We start from the raw sequence: 21,947 nt of genomic DNA, 5'->3' as shown, positions 1-21,947 counted from the left end.
TTTTAAGGAGGAAAAACGCAATGTAAGGCCCCTGCACTGCACTGGGGCGTGCCGCGTGATTAGGCCATGGGTGATGAGGTGAGCGTGTGAATGTTTACGGGATATGTATGTACCCATGGTAGTTGCGCCTCTCACTATCATTTCATAGATATTATACTTTATTACAATGGTTGTGGATTTTATTCCGCCGCTAGCCACAAATCGAGCAACGCTAGATTTACGGCGGTTGGGTGGAAACACACACCGTGATCAGTCGCCCTGATGGCGGGGTTCGAGGACAACCACCGAAATCAGACATTCGAAGGATTTGGGGACTAATCACAATCAACCCCGCAAGAACAGAAAACTACGTTACCATACAAGTAGCTTATTCGCCAGAAATATCAATGTCTAGCCATATCATTCGTGCTCTAGAATCACATTTTCAATACTCAAGTAACGTTTCATGGTCAGTATCAATCTTTAGAAGACAAAGGTTTACAACAAAATGGAAATAAGCGTATGGCATCATAGGCCGGGAGGCCTCAATCTGGAAAGGTCGGCCGCCAAGTGCAAGTCTTTTTTCAGTCGTCGCCACATTGAGCGACTTGCGCGCCGATGACGATGATGAAGTGATGATGTGGACAACACAACACCCAGCCCACGAGCAGAGAAAATCTCCAACCCGGCCGGGAATCGAACCCGGGCCCGCTTGCATGGGAGGCGAGCACGTTACCATCCAACTAAGCAAGCGTACAAAGGTTTGCAGTTACATCTTAAATGAAATGTACAAGCCAATGCATCGGTTCTTAATTGCAAAAACAGACACATTTCATATTTGTCAATTACGGAGCTAACTATCGCGAATGGGAGACAATGGTTTGAGTAAACCGTACGTATTTTTTGTATAGATTCCCAATAAAAAATAAACATTGCCGGGGGTGGGGGCGGGGGGGTGACGTGCGATTACCGTTTGAAAATACAAAGTTGACCCGGTCCACGCACAATGGGAGGGCAGTAGGTGGCTGTTGTAGTACAGAAAACTATCTCATTTATCGTACGATGCGACGATGCGTCGCTTTCGAGACATTTGGCTGACTGAAGTGAAAACAAGTAACTATATAAGCGGAGTAGAGGAGAATGAACAATCATTCCATTGATTATACGGGCCGCAAATGCGTAACTTCCACTATGGGCAGATTGCTATGGCCCGGCGTTCGGAAACGAGAATCTAGTAAACGGCGAACCTGCTTGCCTGTTAACGTTCTATTATCGTGAGCATCTTATGGAAAGTAGTTGCTGTGGAACCGCGAGTAGGTGACAAGTTTCAGCACCTCGAAGCGTCGTCGCTGAAGGTGGAGTTCTGTGGTGTTCCCGGCCTGTAAAGCAGGAAAGGCGGCGATCGTACCTCAGAGTACAATGCTGGTGAAAGAACGAGTGTTAAAACAGCGCACCGTTCAGCGCACATTTTTTAATATGGAACTCCGCAGCAGCCAACGCCTACGAGTTCAAACGTTGAACCAACGACATAGTCAGTTACGATTGCAGCGGGCATAGGACCGCTGGGTAGGATCTTATATCAATGGAAATGGATCGCCTAGTCGTAAGAATCACGTGTTCTATCACAACTGCTCGATGGCCGTGTCCGGATGCTCCATCATTCAGACAGCCTTTTGCTCGAAACGTGCATCACTCCACGAACACAAGCCAGAGGAAGCAGCACTGTGCTACGCGGGAGATACTTCTGGGTTTTCATTTGAATTGTTATTAGTCATTGGAGGCATCATGACAGTTGCGAACCACGTTAACATTATTGCAGACCATCTGCAGCCCTTCATGTTCGTTGATTTCTTCACGGTGTGTAACAGTCTGTGATACAAGAAACGTCTTACGGTGATCGAAGAGAATAATAGTGGTTCAAATGGCTCTGAGCCCTATGGGACTTAACATCTGTGGTTATCAGTCCCCTAGAACTTAGAACTACTTAAACCTAACTAACCTAAGGACATCACACACATACATGCCAGAGGCAGGATTCGAACCTGCGACCGTAGCAGTCGCGCGGTTCCTGACTGAGCGCCTAGAACCGCTAGACCACCGCGGCCGGCCAGAATAATAGTGAACTCTTGATGTACGTCATGGCGACCTAAGACTGAGGGCCCATTGGAACGGTATCCGTCCGACGAGTTGGACGTCCGTATACGACCGCAAGCGACCGAGTACTCCCAAGGCTTATAGTGCCATATACAGGCGTCCACTGCAAACATACGGCCGTACACGGACGACTGACTGACGGATGTCAGTAAAGTTGCACTGTCCCGAAGTAATCGTTGCAGGCGACTGCTTGTTGTTCCTTGTGTCTGTGTAAGTTTAGCACTTCATTACCAGCTTTGTGCGTAGAGAAGGTGCTAAGTGTTGTGAATGAGAGCAGGTCACCCTTGGAATAGCAAGATAAGAGAGACCACCATCGCGATTTACAGACGAAGCTGTGGTTGAAAGTTGCAGAAGACATGAGTGTGCAAGTAAGGGCAATGGTAATCATAAGATAGCAGAAAATATAATACTGTGTGTCCCGATTTATTGAACATACGGTACGTTATGCACAGCCTACAGTGAATAAGACTCTTTAAGATATTCTAGAAATTTTATTTAAAAGCACACTGAGAATTATATAGGACTTTCCACAGTCCCGTAATTCCACCTTGTCTACGTCTGTCAGATCGATTTAGTGCGGCTTGGCGACGGAAACAGTACGGAAAAGATACATTTTGTTATATTTTTCTGTAGAATTCTCTGCTCTCTTCGTACATCACAGATCGATTGCAAGCTCTCCATTCAGTAAAACTGTTTAAAATATTGTGGAAGGTTATTTAAAATCAAAATTGGGAAAAACATCTTCAATCAAACGTTCACCCTATGTAACTAGTATTCTCTGAAGTCAAAATTATAGACATGGGTGAAGAAGCAACTGTTGAAAATCTTCAGCATAAATAATAACAGCCAAACAGTTGCAGGATAAAGATTTATTGAAATCCTTGACCACGATTTCGGTATATCTAAGCATACCTTCATCAGAAGCAAAAATACACTACAATCACATCCTACAGTGGAGGTGCATAAAACGATCGTCGTCAGGCTAAGTACTAATAGTATGCCGTGTTCGCATCGACCATCTCTTCATAAACATGCTGTACAGATGGAGATGATATTTTAACTTTCACTACTGACGACGATTGTTTTATGTACCTTCACTGCAGGATGTGATTGTAGTGTATCTTTGCTTCTGATGAAGGTATATTTAGATATACCGAAACCGTAGTCAAGGCTTTCAGTAAATCTTTATCCTGCAACTGTTTGGCTGTTATTATTTACCGTGAAGATTCTCTGAAGTACTCAAACCGTTTTCATTCATGTACTTACCCTGAGCAAAATATCATAAATTTGACTAGAATGGATTACACAGCAGTGACACTGCGATTCTCGCCGAGAGATGCATAACTTCTTGTCGACTGTGTCAGATGGCAAGTAATGCAGTTCTTTGTCAATTGCGATGTTGTGAAACAAGTATATACATTTGAGTATAATTGCTACATTATCAGGCTTATCAGATTCAGCACTATTTTGTTGCAGTTTCCATTATTCCAAACTCAAATTCAATCACTTGTCGTATCTTAGAAAGACATACGTTGAAAGTAGTTTGCATTGGTCCAAGTTTTGACGCTGGTAATGATCTGGTCAGGTAAGTCCTCAGTTCAATTTCCTCGCGTCTATTGGTTGTTGGCCGAATGACGGATGTTACTCATCTGAAGTGGACGAACTTCATCGATCGACGGTAGTCGTATGACCTTACGGACAACGTGTTAGTCCGACGAATACGACCCCAGTGGAAGTCCAGGCAACCGTCTGAACTGAACCGAACGGAACACATCTAGGAAGCTATTGGGCACCAGTGCTGCGTCTACAAACCGCTGGCCCATAATTTACGGGAACTGCGTGACATGTGCATAGATTCATGGTGACACGTACCTCCGGAAACGACAAAGGACTAGTCGGGTACACGACATGCAGAACTGCTACTGTACTGCGTGCCAAACATACACCAACACGCTGTAAAGTCAGCAATCATGTTTCGGCTTACCAGTGTGTACAGGGTGTATCATAATTAATAGCGTAAAAGCAAACACTTCTAAGTACACGAGCCGGCAGGTGTAGTCGAGTGGTTCTAGGCGCTTCAGTCTGGAACCGCTAGACCACTACGGTCGCTGGTTCGAATCCTGCCTCTGGCATGGATGTGTGTGATGACCATGGGTTAGTTAGGTTTAAATAGTTCGAAGTTGTAGGGGACTGAAGACCTCAGATGTTAAGTCCCATAGTGCTCAGAGCCATTTGAACCATTTGTTAAGTACACGACAGTATACTGTTTGCATCACAAGAATAAATCAGATGTAAACATTACATCATGTATTCTGCCGCGTTTGCTTGAATCTCATTGGATTCGTTCCACATGGAGCGGTAATCAAGCTCTGTCCATTACACTCAAATACAATCATCAGAATACGATGTATGCTGTGTTACACGCACATAGATTAAGCGATAATGCTGGACAACTGCAGTACCAGTGCATTGAAATTGCACAGCACTGGCCGGCCAGCTGGTCCACCTAATCTGCAATGATGTGAGCAGTTGCAGTTCATACGAAAACAGAGACGACCAGTGAAACAATATAGCTTTGAATGACATTTAATTTTTAAGGAGAATGAAATAATATTCGGCAGAACTCCGTAACCGCACGTGGCGAGACGGGAAGCATAAAATTATCTCATTCTCACCTAACATAGTACTCTAATTACAAATAAGGGTGATGAATATTCCTAATTTAAACACAGGGTGATTTTTCTGAGCGAGCTATGTGTGATGCAAAAGAATACTGGAGGTACGTCACTGTACTGCTGAATACTGAAACCACTGAAGGTATTAATTACAGTCGGTCGCCTGGTAATCTCTTAGCGCCTTCCTTATCACAGTCCTAGAAATGCGTTTCAGTTCTGGAATTGTCATCTACTACGTTTACAACGAGTCGATGAACAATAGAATCCGCGAAGCCACGGGGGCCCCCGCATTTTCTCCTTTTATTTTCTGACGTGCCGTTCTCCATCCCTCCAGCGTTCTGCAGTGACATGTACGTCTGGTAGCTTAACAGACTTCTTATTTCCCTCGGCAAATCTCTTAAGTTGGCTCCAGATCCGTTCTGTTGGGTTCATATTGTAATAGTACAATGGCAAATGTAAAAATTCAGCATTTATATGGCGTGCTCGATGCTGCGAAAACGATTGTTTCTCATGTTTCTACGACACTTATCACCGTTGTACATGTCAGGCTACGATTGCGCTATAAAACAATGGACATAGTCCAAATAAAGAGTATTTGACTTATCAGTTTTTCCTAAAAATATAAACTGTCAGGTGTTCTTAATTTTAGCAACCTTTATTAATAATCTTTCATAAAATATTGATAATTAAGGATTTGTACTGGAAATGAAAACAGTTTCGCGTGCAGTATGTAATTAGAAACAAAAATGTGTCTATTATTAAAAAAAATTATGAATTTTATATTGCAAGATGTTGTTGTTGTTGTGGTCTTCAGTCCTGAGACTGGTTTCATGCAGCTCTCCATGCTACTCTATCCTGTGCAAGCTTCTTCATCTCCCAGTACCTACTGCAGCCTACACTGCTTAGTGTATTCATCTCTTGGTCTCCCTCTACGATTTTTACCCTCCACGCTGCCCTCCAATGCTAAATTTGTGATCCCTTGATGCCTCAAAACATGTCCTACCAACCGGTCCCTTCTTTCTGTCACGTTGTGCCACAAACTCCTGTTCTCCCCAATTCTATTCAATACCTCCTCATTAGTTATGTGATCTACCCATCTAATCTTCAGCATTCTTCTGTAGCACCACATTTCGAAAGCTTCTATTCTCTTCTTGTCCAAACTATTTATCGTCCATGTTACACTACCATACACGGCTACACTCCAAACAAATACTTTCATAAACGACTTCCTGACACTTAAATCAATACTCGATGTTAACAAATTTCTCTTCTTCTGAAACGCTTTCCTTCCCATTGCCAGTCTACATTTTATATCCTCTCTACTTCGACCATCATTTTACTCCCCAAATAGCAAAACTCCTTTACTACTTTATGTGTCTCATTTCCTAATCTAATTCCCTCAGCATCACCCGATTTAATTTGACTACATTCCATTATCCTCGTTTTGCGAGATGTAGGTATTCCAAATTGAACGAAAAAAAGGATGACCCAGGCGAGACTTGAACCAGCGATCAATGAACTGCGCCAGTACGCTACCGATTCCGCTATACATCCAATATGTAAATGGGTCTCAGCTGTATTAAATACAGTTCCTCGGTAAACTTCAGAGCCGATTTTTGATGTAAAGTCATGAAAAACATTAAGAACAACCTGTTTCTCGGCACTCTTGAATCGTGTTCCACATGCATTTTGCTCTACGGAACAAGAAGCAGCCTCAGCCATTTTCATACTGTGTATTGACAGCGCGACGGTCAGAGTACAAGAGTACAGAGACTGTGACTGTACACGACTTGTGAAATAAAAACTACATAGCTAAAGTTGATTAAGAAACAGGTTGATGGTTGTTAATACATTAGAATATTTTAAAGTTTCGTTTGACGTAACTTAGTAATAATACGTCTAATACACTAGTAGAACCTAATTCTAAGAGCGTAACAACGCCAGTGTACGTGTTTTGCGGCTTCTCACCAATTATAGCGTTTCTTTGTTTACATCAGGTTTACTCTTATGATGAACAGCGTATAAGAGTAAAAATAGCTCAGTAAACACAGTTCCGCAAACGAACCGTTGACGAGATGATTGTTGCTCTGTGGTTACCAGCCACCAGTGATTCGATTCTATGTAAACGCTATCCCAGAAGGTCGTTCTGTTCATTTTTTGGTGCTGTAAGACCATCACCTGGTAAGTAAACACACGTTCAGTAAGAAAGGTAGCTGATGTAGAGACTTGGGCACAGCACGCGGATTGGTGCCTAGATGACCAGGGTTTAAGTCACAGTCGCTTTTGTCGCTTTTCGCTACCCGAGATCGAAGAATGACACGAATTTTAAAATAGATTTCGCAAAACTGTGACAACGTTGTGCCACAGAAACAAACTTTTTTTCCACCCACCTTTCTTTCCGCCTCCAAGAGGAGAGAGCGGGTGCGTGTAGAACTTCGTTCTTTTGAGCATTGCGAAAGCTGGCACTGGTGCAGGAGAATCCCAATTAGGCTACAAACACAAAGAAGCCATAACCATCTGTCATGAAAACAAACGAACTGCCGCCTTCCGCCCCAGAAAGCAACAACAATCACACACAGAACCAAACAACTGAGACTGAAAACACAACAAAGTTAGGGGTATGAACACGCCTTAACAGCGTGTCACTCAGGCAAACGATATGCGCTTTCCCTCCCAGCTAGTTGACCTCATTATTGATTGGGTATCCGTGGTAATACACTTACTCTCATCAAATGCACACTGCGTGTGACTGTACATTTTAAGAAGTGATTGATGAATTTGTTTTAAGCAAAAAAAAAATAAAATGGAACGAAGTCCTAGTCCTAGTGAAAGTAAAAACGGACATAAAAAGGAACAAAATCTGGTACTACAATAGACGTACCAAATAAACAATTGGTGGAAATGTTATATGAATGGTGCAAAGTGCATTAAACTGGAGAAATTCAATCATTTGCGTGTAGTATGAATTCGAAAAGCATTAAAAGTTACAGAAGAAATACTTAATGAGCCAAGGAAAAAATTTGTTAAGACTTTTGCCATTCACTTGCTCTCATTGGGACATGCGGTAAATTCAATCTGTAAATTGGAATTCCTTGGTACCTGTGCTGGGAAAAGATAACTGCTAAAAAATTTAAACTGCTTATCATTTCTGACAGTATTTTGTTTTACTAAAGATGTGGTGTTTCTTGTTAATAAATTCTATCTGAATTTTCAAAAGTCAATTTATATTTTGACTGCATGCAAATTTCCATGAACTATGCCCTAGAAGAGCTCTAGGACCCTAAATTGAAACATGGTCCAAATGACAGTCCTTTTATTGATAAAGCACCTCCAGAATTTCAAGAAGTTACAGCTTCGTGGAAGCACAATACAACATTCGTTGCAGCATAGAAGAGATATTAAATACGCGACCTGCAAATCTTAGGTATCTTGCTTATAAATATAAACGGGTGATTAGCAGATTTAGATAAGACAGGAGAATTTAAAATACTGTATCCTTAATACTATAAAAATGATGACCACTGTGGCAATGAGCAAGTCATAGATATGTATACACACCAATGGCGGATATCGAAAAACCTCAAGGAGGGGGAGCTAAAGATATATTGAGCTACCTTTCCTTTTACTGTAATAAAAAATAATGAAGTCACACGGAAAATTTAAGAAAGTTTTACTTAAACTGATTATATACATCTACAAGACAATGCCATTTTATGATATAAAAAAGTTACATTTGTGATTCTCTTCCTTAAATGATGAATTCTGTGCGCCTATTCTTCTTCGCAAATTGGTTAACTACATCTTCAATAGGACAATCAATGTTAGGGTGAGTGTTTAACAGAGCTGAGCCATTAAGTCGATCCTCCTTCACTGTAGACCTCAGCCATGTCTTTGTATGCCGCAGTGATAAAAAACTTTTTACTACTGTAGTAGTCGATGCAGGTAGACAAGCAAATATTTTGTACAGCATGTGCAAACTATGATAGTCAGATCTACGACCAACAGACAACGTTTACATAACAAAAACATGATCATTAAGGGCGTGCTACATAGGAAAGTACAGTTACTCTATAACTCGTTTCAGTCGATTCGACTGACGAAAGAAACGAACGAATAGCGTACAGGCTGAATAGCGGGGGCGGTGCGGGTGGCAATGCGGACAGCCCTGCAGTGAGGGGGGAGGGGGGGCATTATTTAAGTAGCCACTGAACAGTAGATGCAATGGAATGAATTTCGAAGAGCTAATAGAGTTCATTTGTGTTAATAAGATGACTTAAGAATTTCCTCTTATGGATTTGATTATAGAGTACGCCGCTATCATTCCCCAGAAAACACTTGACTGTGAGTGTCGCTTTAGTTGCATGAACAATATAAAAACAGAAATCAGAAATAGTCTTCCTGTGGAAAGAGTAAACTGATGATTAATACTGATGGGCCATCTCAAAATTATTTTGATTTCGAAAAGGCTTCTGTGTGGGGTATGCATAAAAACCGACGTATTCTAAAGTGATACAATGTAATTCCAAATATGCAAATCTATACTGACAGTTTCTGTAGTCTAGAAGTGATATGGAACGTGTAGATCTAGAGGTGTAAAAGTTAATAGAAAAAAATAATAACATATAATTTAGCAGATTACTGTTAGGTTCAATTCAGTATGCATGTATTTCACTTTTAGAACCCTCATTAATAGTATATTTTACAAAAATTTCTACTCCCAGAATTTTTCACAAACTTCATATTTGCACAAATGTAAATTTTGATTACTTAATTATCTAGGTTAAGGCCTTGGATGTAATCACACCATCACGAGTGAATCCTCCTTCCTCTGCCAATAAAATGTTATTGTCAAAATTGTCAAACATAGGGTTGCCTATAGCTTTTTGCTGCATCCACTGACAGAACATTGGTCTAGGATCAAAGTCAGGCTGCCTAATACACTGAACTCGCTGAAGGTTTTACGCGTACAGTGCACTGCGATGCATTATTCATTCCAGGAACTTGTGTGGCAAGTCCCCTCGTCCAATTCTTGGAGTGTTCGATTATTTCCAGTATCTCATCTTCAAGTACACGTGTAATTCGTACGGGCCCATCCGTTCTGACAGCATGTTGAAAGCTCCCAATTTCTGGGAGGCGGTGACGTAAGCTTGTAAACGTTAGACATTCGAGTAGATTTCGGGCACATTAAGCTTCGTGATACAATCATGCAACCTTCCGTGCGTAGCCGTTAGCCCTAGCACACATGAAATGTATATCCACATACCCCTCGTTATTGTAACGTTCCATGCTACCATGAACGCTCGTGCAGCTTGACGCTCCACAAACAACTGACATGAGAGGCACCCTGACTGTGAACTGTACCATTGTATCGATTCCATTTGCAAATACACGTCTCGAATATGTAAACGAAGACCATACCAAGAACCAGCATCACGCCAATAGTGGCTAGTAACCTAAAAGTCGCAAGTATCTTGCAAGTACTTCATTTGCAGATCTTGGTTTACTGAGCCATTTTTGCTGCGTGTTTTGCGTACTTTCAGCTGTATGCATTTACGTCATTATTTATGATAACACGGAGTATACAGGTGTGAGTTTGTACGTACTTGTATTGGTGAAGTTCAGCCCAGTATTCATGTATGGCTCTCTAATGATTAATCGTTTCCTTGGTTTCTGCATTATAACGCTCCATCACTACGAAAATATTAATTTGTTAACATTCCAGATGACGCATTAGTGTTCATATAGAATGCTCACAATCGTACAATACAGTCGCACAGTCGTGAGTCTAAATGAGAGTTGTCTGTTGTGTTAGGCATTCGGCAACGAAGGTCAGTTTCCAATGAGGTCCGGCAACGATTCAACCATGTACTACCGGAAACACGTGAGGCCCGACTGGTTCCGCGGCCGCTACGGCCTCGTCGCCACGTAAGTACCACTTCATGTTCACAAAGTACCAGGCTAACATGCTTTTACATATAAGGAAACAAAATTCCGTTATCACTCACAAATCATAGTTTTTACTAAAAATAATTAATAATTAACACCACTTGCAGCTTGGTTCCTACGGATTAAAGTACTGGCCTTGCGCTTCTTCGAGGAGTGACATATATGGTCAGAGATAAGGCACACGCGAGCATGGTGTAGTGACAGTGATGATGATGTAGGCACGAGGGCTGACGTAATTATGCCATTGCTTCACATACGGGTCACAGGCGTAGTACGTCACATTACTGGTTACCACTAGGATAGACCCCGTAGCGAATGAAGTTTAACACGACGATTTCCGCACAGGCGGAGTAGTTATTACAACAGTGTTGATGATACACGGGGCAATGAAACCCCGAAGCACAAATGTTTGTTCTTAGTGCGTTTGCATGTTTTTATAAGTGCAACTTAAGGTTTAGTTTCCGTAAATAGTAAAATGGAAATGAGCCTCTGGCATCGTTGGCCGGAAGGCCCCATTCGGGGAAGCTCGGTAGCCAAGTGGAAGTCTTATTTCATTCGACGCCACTTAGGGCGACTTGTGCGCCGGTGATGAGGGTGAAATGATGACGAGGGCAACACAACACCCAGTCCACCAGCGGAGGAAATCTACAACCCGGCCGGGAATCGAAGCAGGTGTCGCTTGCACGGGAGGCAAGCACCTTACCACCAACCTAAGCAGACTGACTCCGTAAATATCATTTTAGATAAACAAGGTACGTACAGCTATACAATGGCTGAATTCTAACAGTGTTAAACCGATAACGTTATACATTTTTTATAGTTGCGTTCCCCAAAAGTACATTGGGAGTTGGACAAGAAACTGTTCGCTACAATAAGGATAGTGATTTTATGAGTGGATATGTTGGTTGACCAAACAGCGCTTCTCATCGTATAATCACGCACCCCAAATTGATTTGCGGGTAGTAGTGTCTTCTTTTTTTGGTTATTTCTTAAACTGATTAATAACACGCACATTGAAAAGATCACTGAAATGTAAGCACTCCGTACCCACCCATCTATTTATAACACTTGGACATCTCATTGATCGCCCACTCAATGTCACCACTGTCTTTATCACGCGTTCTGGAACGCCAGGATTAAATGGATTTTAACTACTGTCTGCAGATGACACGAAAATGTTCATACACGAACGTCGTACACAGTGACCTGATTTTTTGAATTTCTTTTCCTAACTTTTTAGGTTTATTAATTTTAATTTTATTTTATCAGTTTCTAGTTAAGGGTATATACACACATCAAAAAAAGTTTTACATCACCCCGGTTCCCAGAACTCCTAACGATAGACGCTGACTGTGCTTGCTGTATCACAAACACAGTCCCTTTGACTGTTCAGAGCTGTCACTAAACCAGCCCAAAGATGCAAACAACCATGCATGAGCAGCACCTATCAGACGGAGAGGGTCCGACAGCCGATCATTTCCAGTCATTTCACCACGAAGGAGGTACACGGCTCGTGTTATCTGTAATTCAACCATGCCTAGACAGTCAACACCGCGGTTTGGGCAAGGAAGGGCTCTCAACAAGGTAAGTGTTCAGATGTCTCAGAGTGAACCAAAGCGATCTCGCTCGGACATGGCGGAGATACAGAGAGACAGGATTTGTCGATGACATGCCTCGCTCAGGCCGCCCAAGAGCTACTCCTGCTGTGGATGACCGCTACCTACGGATTATGGCTCGGAAGAACCCTGACAGCAACGTCACGTGTTGAATAATGTTTTTCGTACATCCACAGAACACCGTGTTACGACTCAAACTGTGCTCAATAGGCTGAATGATGTGCAGCTTCACTCTCGACGTCCATGGCGAGGTCCATCTTTGCAACCACGACACAATGCAGCGCGCTACAGATGGGCCCAACAACATGCCGAATGGACCGCTCAGGACTGGCACCACGTTCTCTTCACCGATGAGTGTCGCGCATGCCTTCAACCAGACAATCGTCGGATGCGTGTTTGGAGCAACCCGGTCAGGCTGACCGCCTCAGACACACTGTCCAGCGAGTGCAGCAGGGTGAAGGTACCCTGGTGTTATTGGGGTGGCATTATGGGGGGCCGACATACGCCGCTGGTGTTCCGCTTAATAGGTCAGGAGTCCACTACACACCGGAGGCGGCTAGACGGGTAGCAGGGGCTGTGTGGAAGGGACTGGGCGGCTTTTTAGGTTAGAGGGTCTGAGGGAACGACAGAAGGGGCGTCCGTCGGAAAGTGGGCAGGTAAACACAGTAAGGAAGTTGTAGAAACGATTGGTATTGTAAATTGTCGTAGCTGTGTTGGGAAAGAACCAGAGCTCCAAGCCCTAATAGAATGCATTGAAGCTGAAATAGCAGTAGGTACAGAGAGCTGGTTAAAGCCGGAAATAAGTTCAGCCGAAATTTTTTCAAACGATCTAACAGTGTTCTGAAAGGATAGATTAAATACAGTTGGTGGTGGAGTATTTATTACTGTCAGAGGTAGTTTGCCTTGTAGCGAAATTGAAGTAGATAGTTCATGTGAAATACACTCCTGGAAATGGAAAAAAGAACACATTGACACCGGTGTGTCAGACCCACCATACTTGCTCCGGACACTGCGAGAGGGCTGTACAAGCAATGATCACACGCACGGCACAGTGGACACACCAGGAACTGCGGTGTTGGCCGTCGAATGGCGCTAGCTGCGCAGCATTTGTGCACCGCCGCCGTCAGTGTCAGCCAGTTTGCCGTGCCATACGGAGCTCCATTGCAGTCTTTAACACTGGTAGCATGCCGCGACAGCGTGAACGTGAACCGTATGTGCAGTTGACGGACTTTGAGCGAGGGCGTATAGTGGGCATGCGGGAGGCCGGGTGGACGTACCGCCGAATTGCTCAACACGTGGGGCGTGAGGTCTCCACAGTACATCAATGTTGTCGCCAGTGGTCGGCGGAAGGTGCACGTGCCCATCAACCTGGGACCGGACCGCAGCGACGCACGGATGCACGCCAAGACCGTAGGATCCTACGCAGTGCCGTAGGGGACCACACTGCCACTTCCCAGCAAATTAGGGACACTGTTGCTCCTGGGGTATCGGCGAGGACCATTCGCAACCGTCTCCATGAAGCTGGGCTACGGTCCCGCACACCGTTAAGCCGTCTTCCGCTGACGCCCCAACATCGTGCAGCCCGCCTCCAGTGGTGTCGCGACAGGCGTGAATGGAGGGACGAATGGAGACGTGTCGTCTTCAGCGATGAGAGTCGCTTCTGCCATGGTGCCAATGATGGTCGTATGCGTGTTTGGCGCCGTGCAGGTGAGCGCCACAATCAGGACTGCATACGACCGAGGCACACAGGGCCAACACCCGGCATCATGGTGTGGGGAGCGATCTCCTACACTGGCCGTACACCACTGGTGATCGTCGAGGGGACACTGAATAGTGCATGGTACATCCAAACCGTCATCGAACCCATCGTTCTACCATTCCTAGACCGGCAAGGGAACTTACTGTTCCAACAGGACAATGCACGTCCGCATGTATCCCGTGCCACCCAACGTGCTCTAGAAGGTGTAAGTCAACTACCCTGGCCAGCAAGATCTCCAGATCTGTCCCCCATTGAGCATGTTTGGGACTGGATGAAGCGTCGTCTCACGTTGTCTGCACGTCCAGCACGAACGCTGGTCCAACTGAGGCGCCAGGTGGAAATGGCATGGCAAGCCGTTCCACAGGACTACATCCAGCATCTCTACGATCGTCTCCATGGGAGAATAGCAGCCTGCATTGCTGCGAAAGGTGGATATACACTGTACTAGTGCCGACATTGTGCATGCTCTGTTGCCTGTGTCTATGTACCTGTGGTTCTGTCAGTGTGATCATGTGATGTATCTGACCCCAGGAATGTGTCAATAAAGTTTCCCCTTCCTGGGACAATGAATTCACGGTGTTCTTATTTCAATTTCCAGGAGTGTAGTATGGGTAGAGGTTATACCTGACAATCGGACAAAAACTATTAACTGGATGTTTTACCGACCCCCCCCCCCCCCCCCCCGACTCAGAAGACATAGTTGCTGAACAGTTCAAAGAAAACTTGAGTCTCATTTCAAATAAGTACCCCGCTCATATAATTGTAGTCGGTGGTGACTTCAATCTACCCTCGATATGCTGGAAAAATTATACGAGTACTTTTAAAGCCGGCGGGAGGCATAAAACATCATCCGAAATTGTACTGAATGCTTTCTCAGAAAATTATTTTCAACAATTAGCGTAAATGGTTGCGAAAGCATACTTGACCTTTTAGCAACAAATAATCCTGGACAAATAATGAGTGTTGGGACGAATACAGGGATTAGCGACCACAATGCAGTTGCTGCTAGGCTGAGTACCGTAACACCTACAACCATCAAAAAGAAACGCAAAGTGTATCTATTTGAAAAAGCTGATAAAAATGCTCTTAACGCCTTTTTAAGAGACAGTCTTCACTCCTTCCGATCTGATTATGTAAGTGTAGAAAAGTTGTGGAATGTTTTCAAAGAGATAGTATCAACAGTAATTGAGAGATATATACCACATAATCTAATAAGTGGTGGTACTGATCCCCCATGGCACACAAAACGAATCAGATCGTTATTGCAGCAGCAACGAAAAAGGTATGCCAAATTTAAAAGAACGCAAAATCTCCAAGATTGGCAAAGTTTTCCGGAAGTTCGAAATATGGCGCGTACTTCAATGCGAGATGCTTTTAATAATTTCCACAACGAAATTCTGTCTCGAAATCTGGCAGAAAATCCAAAGAGATTCTGGCAATACATAAAGCACACCAGTGGCAAGACACATCAATGCCCTCACTGCTCGACAACAACGGTGAAGTCACTGATGACAGTGGCACTAAAGCAGAGTTATTAAACACGGTTTTCCGAAACTCCTTCACCATAGAAGACGAAGTAAATATTCCCGAATTCCAATCAGGAACAACTGCCAAGATGAGAAACATAGAAGTAGATATCCTTGGTGTAACAAAGCAACTTAAACCACTTAATACGGACAAGGTCTCCGGTCCAGGTTGTATACCAGTCATGTTCCTCTCAGAGTATGCTGATAAAATAGCTCCATATTTAGCAATTATATGCAACCAATCGCTCACAGAAATATACGTACCTAAAGACTGGAAAATTGCTCAAGTCACACCAATACCCAAAAAGGGAAGTAGGGGTAATCCGCAGAATTACAGACCTATGTCACTAACGTCGATTTGCAGTAGGGCTTTGTAACATATACTGTATTCGAACATTATGAAGTACCTCGAAGAAAACGATTTATTGACATTTAGTCAGCACGGATTCAGAAAATATCGTTCTTGTGAAACACAACTAGTTCTTTATACTCATGAAGTAATAAGTGCTATCGACAGGGCATGTCAAATTGATTCCATATTTTTCGATTTCCAGAAGGTTTTCGACACCGTTCCTCACAAGCGTCTTCTAATCAAACTGCGTGCTTGCGGAGTATCGCCTCAGTTGTGCGACTGGATTCGTGATTTCCTGTCAGAAAGGTCAAAGTTCGTAGTAATAGACGAAACGTCGTCGATTAAACAGAAGTAATATTCGGCGTTCCCCAAGGAAGTTTTATAGGCCCTCTATTGATCCTGATCTATATTAACGACATAGGAGATAATCTGTGTAGACGTCTTTGACTGTTTGCAGGTGGTGCTGTCATTTACGGTCTTATAAAGTCATCAGATGATCAAAACGACTTGCAAAATGATTTAGATAAGATATCTGTATGGTGCGAAAAGTGGTAATTGACCCGGAATAAGGAAAAGTGTGAAGTTATTCACATAGGTACTAAAAGAAATCAGATAAATTTCGATTACGCGATAAGTCACACAAATCTGAAGGCTGTAAATTCAACTAAATACTTAGGGATTACAATTACACATAACCTGCATTGGAACGATCACATAGATAATATTGTGGGTAGAGCAAACCACAAACTGCGATTCACTGGCAGAACGCTTAAAGGTGCAACAGGTCTACTAAAGAGACTGCTTACACTACGCTTGTCCGTCCTATTCTGGAGTATTGCTGTGCGGTGTGGGATCCGCATCAGGTGGGACTGATGGATGACATCGAAAAAGTACAAAGAAGAGCAGCTCGTTTTGTAATATCGCGAAATAGGGGAGATTGTGTCACAGACATGATACGTGAATTGGATTGGCAATCATTAAAACTAAGGCGTTTTTCGTTGTGACGGGATCTTCTTATGAAATTTCAATCACCAGTTTTCTCCTCCGACTGCGAAAACATTCTGTTGGCACCCAGCTAAATAGGGCGAAATGATCGTCACGATAAAATAAGAAAAATCAGGGCTCGCACGGAAAAAATTAAGTGCTCGTTTTTCCTTCGTGCCGTTCGAGAGTGGAATGGTAGAGAGACAGCATGAAGGTGGTTCATTGAAGCCTCTGCCAGGCATTTTATTGTGAGTAGCAGAGTAATCACGTAGATGTAGATGTGGTCATGGAAAGCGCCATAACGGCTGCACGATACGTGAATGCCATCCTCCGACCGATAGTGCATCCATATCGGCAGCATAGTGGCGACGCATTCGTCTTCATGGACGACAATTCGTGCCCCATCTCGCACATCTTGTGAATGACTTCCTTCAGGATAAGGAAATCGCTCGACTATAGTGGCCAGTATGCTCTCCAGACATGAACCCTATCGAACATGCCCAGGATAGATTGAAAAGGGCTGTTTATGGACGACATGACCCACCAACCACTCTGAGGGATCTACGCCGATTAGCCGTTGGGGAGTGGGACAATCTGGACAACAGTGTCTTGATGAACTTGTGGATAGTATGCCACGACGAATATAGGCATGCATCAATGCAAGAGGACGTGCTACTGGATATTAGAGGTACCAGTGTGTACAGCAATCTGGACTACCACCTCTGAAGGTCTCGCTGTATAGTGCTACAACATGAAATTTGTGGTTTCCATGAGCAATAAAAAGGGCAGAAATGATGTTTATGTTTATCTCTATTCCAATTTTCTGTACAGGTTCCGGAACTCTCGGAACTGAGGTGATGCAAAACTTTTTTGATGTCTGTAGATTTTCGCATGCAGGTTACATATAATGGGCTCTTCCAATTTAATTGCTGGATTAGGTGCCGAAAATAATGGATGAGAATCTCACAGTGAATAAAATGGTAAGTACTAAGACGTAGCAGCCGCGCGGGATCTGAGGCGTCTTGTCATGGTCCTCGAGGCTTTTCCCGTAGGAGGCTCGAGTCCTCTCTCGGGCATGGGCGTGTGTGTTGTCCTTAGTGTAAGATTAAGTAGTGAGTAAGCTTAGGGACCGATGACCTCAGCAGTTTGGTCCCATAAGAATTAACCACAAATTAAAAACCCGTAGCACAATGTTTCGCATGAGAGGGCTATATAGTGGATATCATTTGAGTGTAATCAGCAATTAGACGTATATGCCAAGCTACCAAAACTGTTATATCAGGACGTTTGAGTCTGAAACAATGTTTCGTATGAGAGCATTTAAGTGCATCTGTAGCTGGATTAGAATGCCTAATTAGTAACTTGTTAAAGTGTCAGGATTTGCGAGGAAGCGAAAACAGTAGGCACCCATTGAGGTGATGTAGTTAAACATTTTATAAGAGGCATGATGATTTACTTCAGTAAAAAGTGGTTGAAGGCAGTCCTAGAGAAGCCGCCGAAACTGAACGGGCAGCTGCCCAAGAGAGCAGGAGAGGAGAGCGTCTATCCGTGTCGGAAGCCGCCAGCACAAGTGGGCGGACGGCGTGTCCGCTCCCGGAGGCTGGCCGCGGATCCACCCCCACCTCCTCCAAACCTCCCTATTGGACAGCCAAATTGTAGACGCGCGGCTCGGTAGCGTTACCTCGTGAGCAACACGTGAGTTTAGTTGCTCATGGTTGAACACGTGAGTTTCGAAGTGGTTCTGTCCGGTATAACGCAACGTGACTTACGAACTGAAACTAGCCGCAAGACAGAAGGCATTGGCGAACATCAATTGAAATACAAAAAATTAAATTTTTGTAATATTACATTCATTTAGAAGCAGTCCCCACTGTACAATATTATTTCACTGCATCATGTGCGTATGTGACAGGTGGTTTGATCATAGGGGCACAATATGACAAACGTTGCTGATGTAGCATGCATGACCAGTAATGCTAAATTGTTTGGAATTACGCAAAATGCTTCAGAATCTGTATTTCAATATTTGTTCTCTGTAAGTTACAACAGGACTCGCATGAACTGATACGCACTTTGAGTACAGGACAAGGCAATTTCAATGTGGTCACGCATGACATTATGTACGAGGGCAGTTCAATAAGTAATGCAACACATTTTTTTCAGAAACAGGGGTTGTTTTATTCAGCATTGAAATACACCAGGTTATTCCCCAATCTTTTAGCTACACAACACTATTTTTCAACGTAATCTCCATTCAATGCTACGGCCTTACGTCACCTTGAAATGAGGGCCTGTATGCCTGCACGGTACCATTCCACTGGTCGATGTCGGAGCCAACGTCGTACTGCATCAATAACTTCTTCATCATCCGCGTAGTGCCTCCCACGGATTGCGTCCTTCATTGGGCCAAACATATGGAAATCCGACGGTGCGAGATCGGGACTGTAAGGTGCATGAGGAAGAACAGTCCACTGAAGTTTTGTGAGCTCCTCTCGGGTGCGAAGACTTGTGTGAGGTCTTGCGTTGTCATGAAGAAGGAGAAGTTCGTTCAGATTTTTGTGCCTACGAACACGCTGAAGTCGTTTCTTCAATTTCTGAAGAGTAGCACAATACACTTCAGAGTTGATCGTTTGACCATGGGGAAGGACATCGAACAGAATAACCCCTTCAGCGTCCCAGAAGACTGTAACCATGACTTTACCGGCTGAGGGTATGGCTTTAAACTTTTTCTTGGTAGGGGAGTGGGTGTGGCGCCACTCCATTGATTGCCGTTTTGTTTCAGGTTCGAAGTGATGAACCCATGTTTCATCGCCTGTAACAATCTTTGACAAGAAATTGTCACCCTCAGCCACATGACGAGCAAGCAATTCCGCACAGATGGTTCTCCTTTGCTCTTTATGGTGTTCGGTTAGACAAGGAGGGACCCAGCGGGAACAAACCTTTGAATATCCCAACTGGTGAACAATTGTGACAGCACTACCAAAAGAGATGTCAAGTTGAGCACTGAGTTGTTTGATGGTGATCCGTCGATCATCTCGAACGACTGTGTTCGCACGCTCCGCCATTGCAGGAGTCACAGCTGTGCACGGCCGGCCCGCACGCGGGAGATCAGACAGTCTTGCTTGACCTTGCGGCGATGATGACACACGCTTTGCCCAACGACTCACTGTGCTTTTGTCCACTGCCAGATCACCGTAGACGTTCTGCAAGCGCCTATGAGTATCTGAGATGCCCTGGTTTTCCGCCAAAAGAAACTCTATCACTGCCCGTTGTTTGCAACGCACATCCGTTACAGACGCCATTTTAACAGCTCCGTACAGCGCTGCCACCTGTCAGAAGTCAATGAAACTATACGAGACGAAGCGGGAATGTTTGAAAATATTCCACAAGAAATTTCCGGTTTTTTCAACCAAAATTGGCCGAGAAAAAAAAAGTGTTGCATTACTTATTGGACTGCCCTCGTAGTAATGACTCTGTTTTAGTTGGTCTGTGTAACTGATCTTTACAAAACTATTGCCTAAACAAACGATACGTACCGTTTTAAATGTTTTATGTATGTAAACTATATGTATGTAATGAAGTAATAAACGTGATTTCTTTCATCGTACTTTATATTAAATGTGACTGTTTAATAAAAGCGCTTTTATTACTGCTATTTTAATTCGATGTGACCGTTGGCCGTGGACGCGCAGTTGTACATCAAATGCTTGTCTTATGTTCAAATATGTAGCGGGTACACGCGACACTGGTATTTATATTTGTGTAACAGTTGTACAATTTGTTGTCGTCATTCACTGTATTGATATCAGATTTAATAAAGGTGATTAGACGCAACCCCATTTTAAAAGGCGACACGCCCACTGGCTGCGGACGTGCGCTTGTAAGTGAGGCGCGACGCTAGCACCACCGAAGGTTTGCTGCTGCTGTTGGCTCTGTTGACATCCAGTTTGATTATGACTTGGTAAGAGGCAGGTGTGGATTGCGTTCATTCTGAAAACATCTACAGAACATGTCTTGCCACTCAGTTCAAAAAAATGGTTCAAATGGCTCTGAGCACTATGGGACTTAACATCTATGTTCATCAGTCCCCTAGAACTTAGAACTACTTAAACCTAACTAACCTAAGGACATCACACACATCCACGCCCGAGGCAGGATTCGAACCTGCGACCGTAGCAGTCGCGCGGCTCCGGACTCAGCGCCTAGAACCGCTAGACCACCGCGGCCGGCTTGCCACTCAGTGTTTATTATTAATATCAGCAATGTCAGTACAGATATGTTTGTAGTCAGATAATTAATTTCTGTTCCATTTGAATTTTTTTTTTTTTTTTTTTTTGTATTCACTGTTCACAGAGGACTGTGTACTGTTTTTTTTAGCCCCAGTAGGCAAGGCTTGAAAACAAAATGTTGAAACTGAAGTAGAAAGTCTTGCCGTGTGCAGAAGGAGGGGGGAAAGATGGTTGCCATTAAGGGCAACAAAACGGCGCGTAGAATGTCGTTGGCTTACTGCTGTAGTGTAATCGTGCCACAGAGGAAAGAAGTGCCATCCGAGATCAGCACTACGGGTTATCGGGTCATCGGGTCATATGGCGGACGATATTCAGGATAATCCGGGGCGTCTCCAGACTTGTCTTCGGTGGTCAGTGGGGTTCAGTACGAAGCGGTATCACTGACCGACAATTCTACTCCAATAAATTAGATTCCAGGCCGATGACGTGTCTCGAGACGCCCGCACAGCAGTGTGATACCAAATTGACTGTCTCCCGCCGTACAGCCCCGACAGCCAGGAGTGAGGGGCTGGGGAGCCATTTGTTTTCTAGCCAGGAGCCCTTTGGTTGCCACCTGTGGCACCCTTACAGCACAGCGGTACGCCGAGGATATTCTACGACCCGTTTCATTGCTCTTCCCGGCAAACCATACTGGGCTTACATTTCGGCAAAATAATTGCCGCCCGCA

The 21,947-nt window shown here is 43.9% G+C and overlaps 1 protein-coding gene across 1 annotated transcript in view; it reads left to right on the top strand.

Annotated features, from left to right (window-relative positions):
• LOC124612346 (probable cytochrome P450 301a1, mitochondrial) overlaps window positions 1-21,947 on the top strand; it is a 228,441-nt gene that overhangs the window by 74,142 nt on the left and 132,352 nt on the right. Inside the window, exon 4 of the mRNA XM_047140499.1 lies at window positions 10,621-10,733. Within this exon, the coding sequence (XP_046996455.1) occupies window positions 10,621-10,733 (113 nt within the window). The remainder of the gene's footprint in view (window positions 1-10,620; window positions 10,734-21,947) is intronic.

The sequence above is a fragment of the Schistocerca americana genome, chromosome 4, assembly GCF_021461395.2.
Source record: "Schistocerca americana isolate TAMUIC-IGC-003095 chromosome 4, iqSchAmer2.1, whole genome shotgun sequence".
Taxonomy (NCBI): Eukaryota; Metazoa; Arthropoda; class Insecta; order Orthoptera; family Acrididae; genus Schistocerca; species Schistocerca americana.
This window is presented reverse-complemented; position numbering and strand designations above follow the sequence as displayed.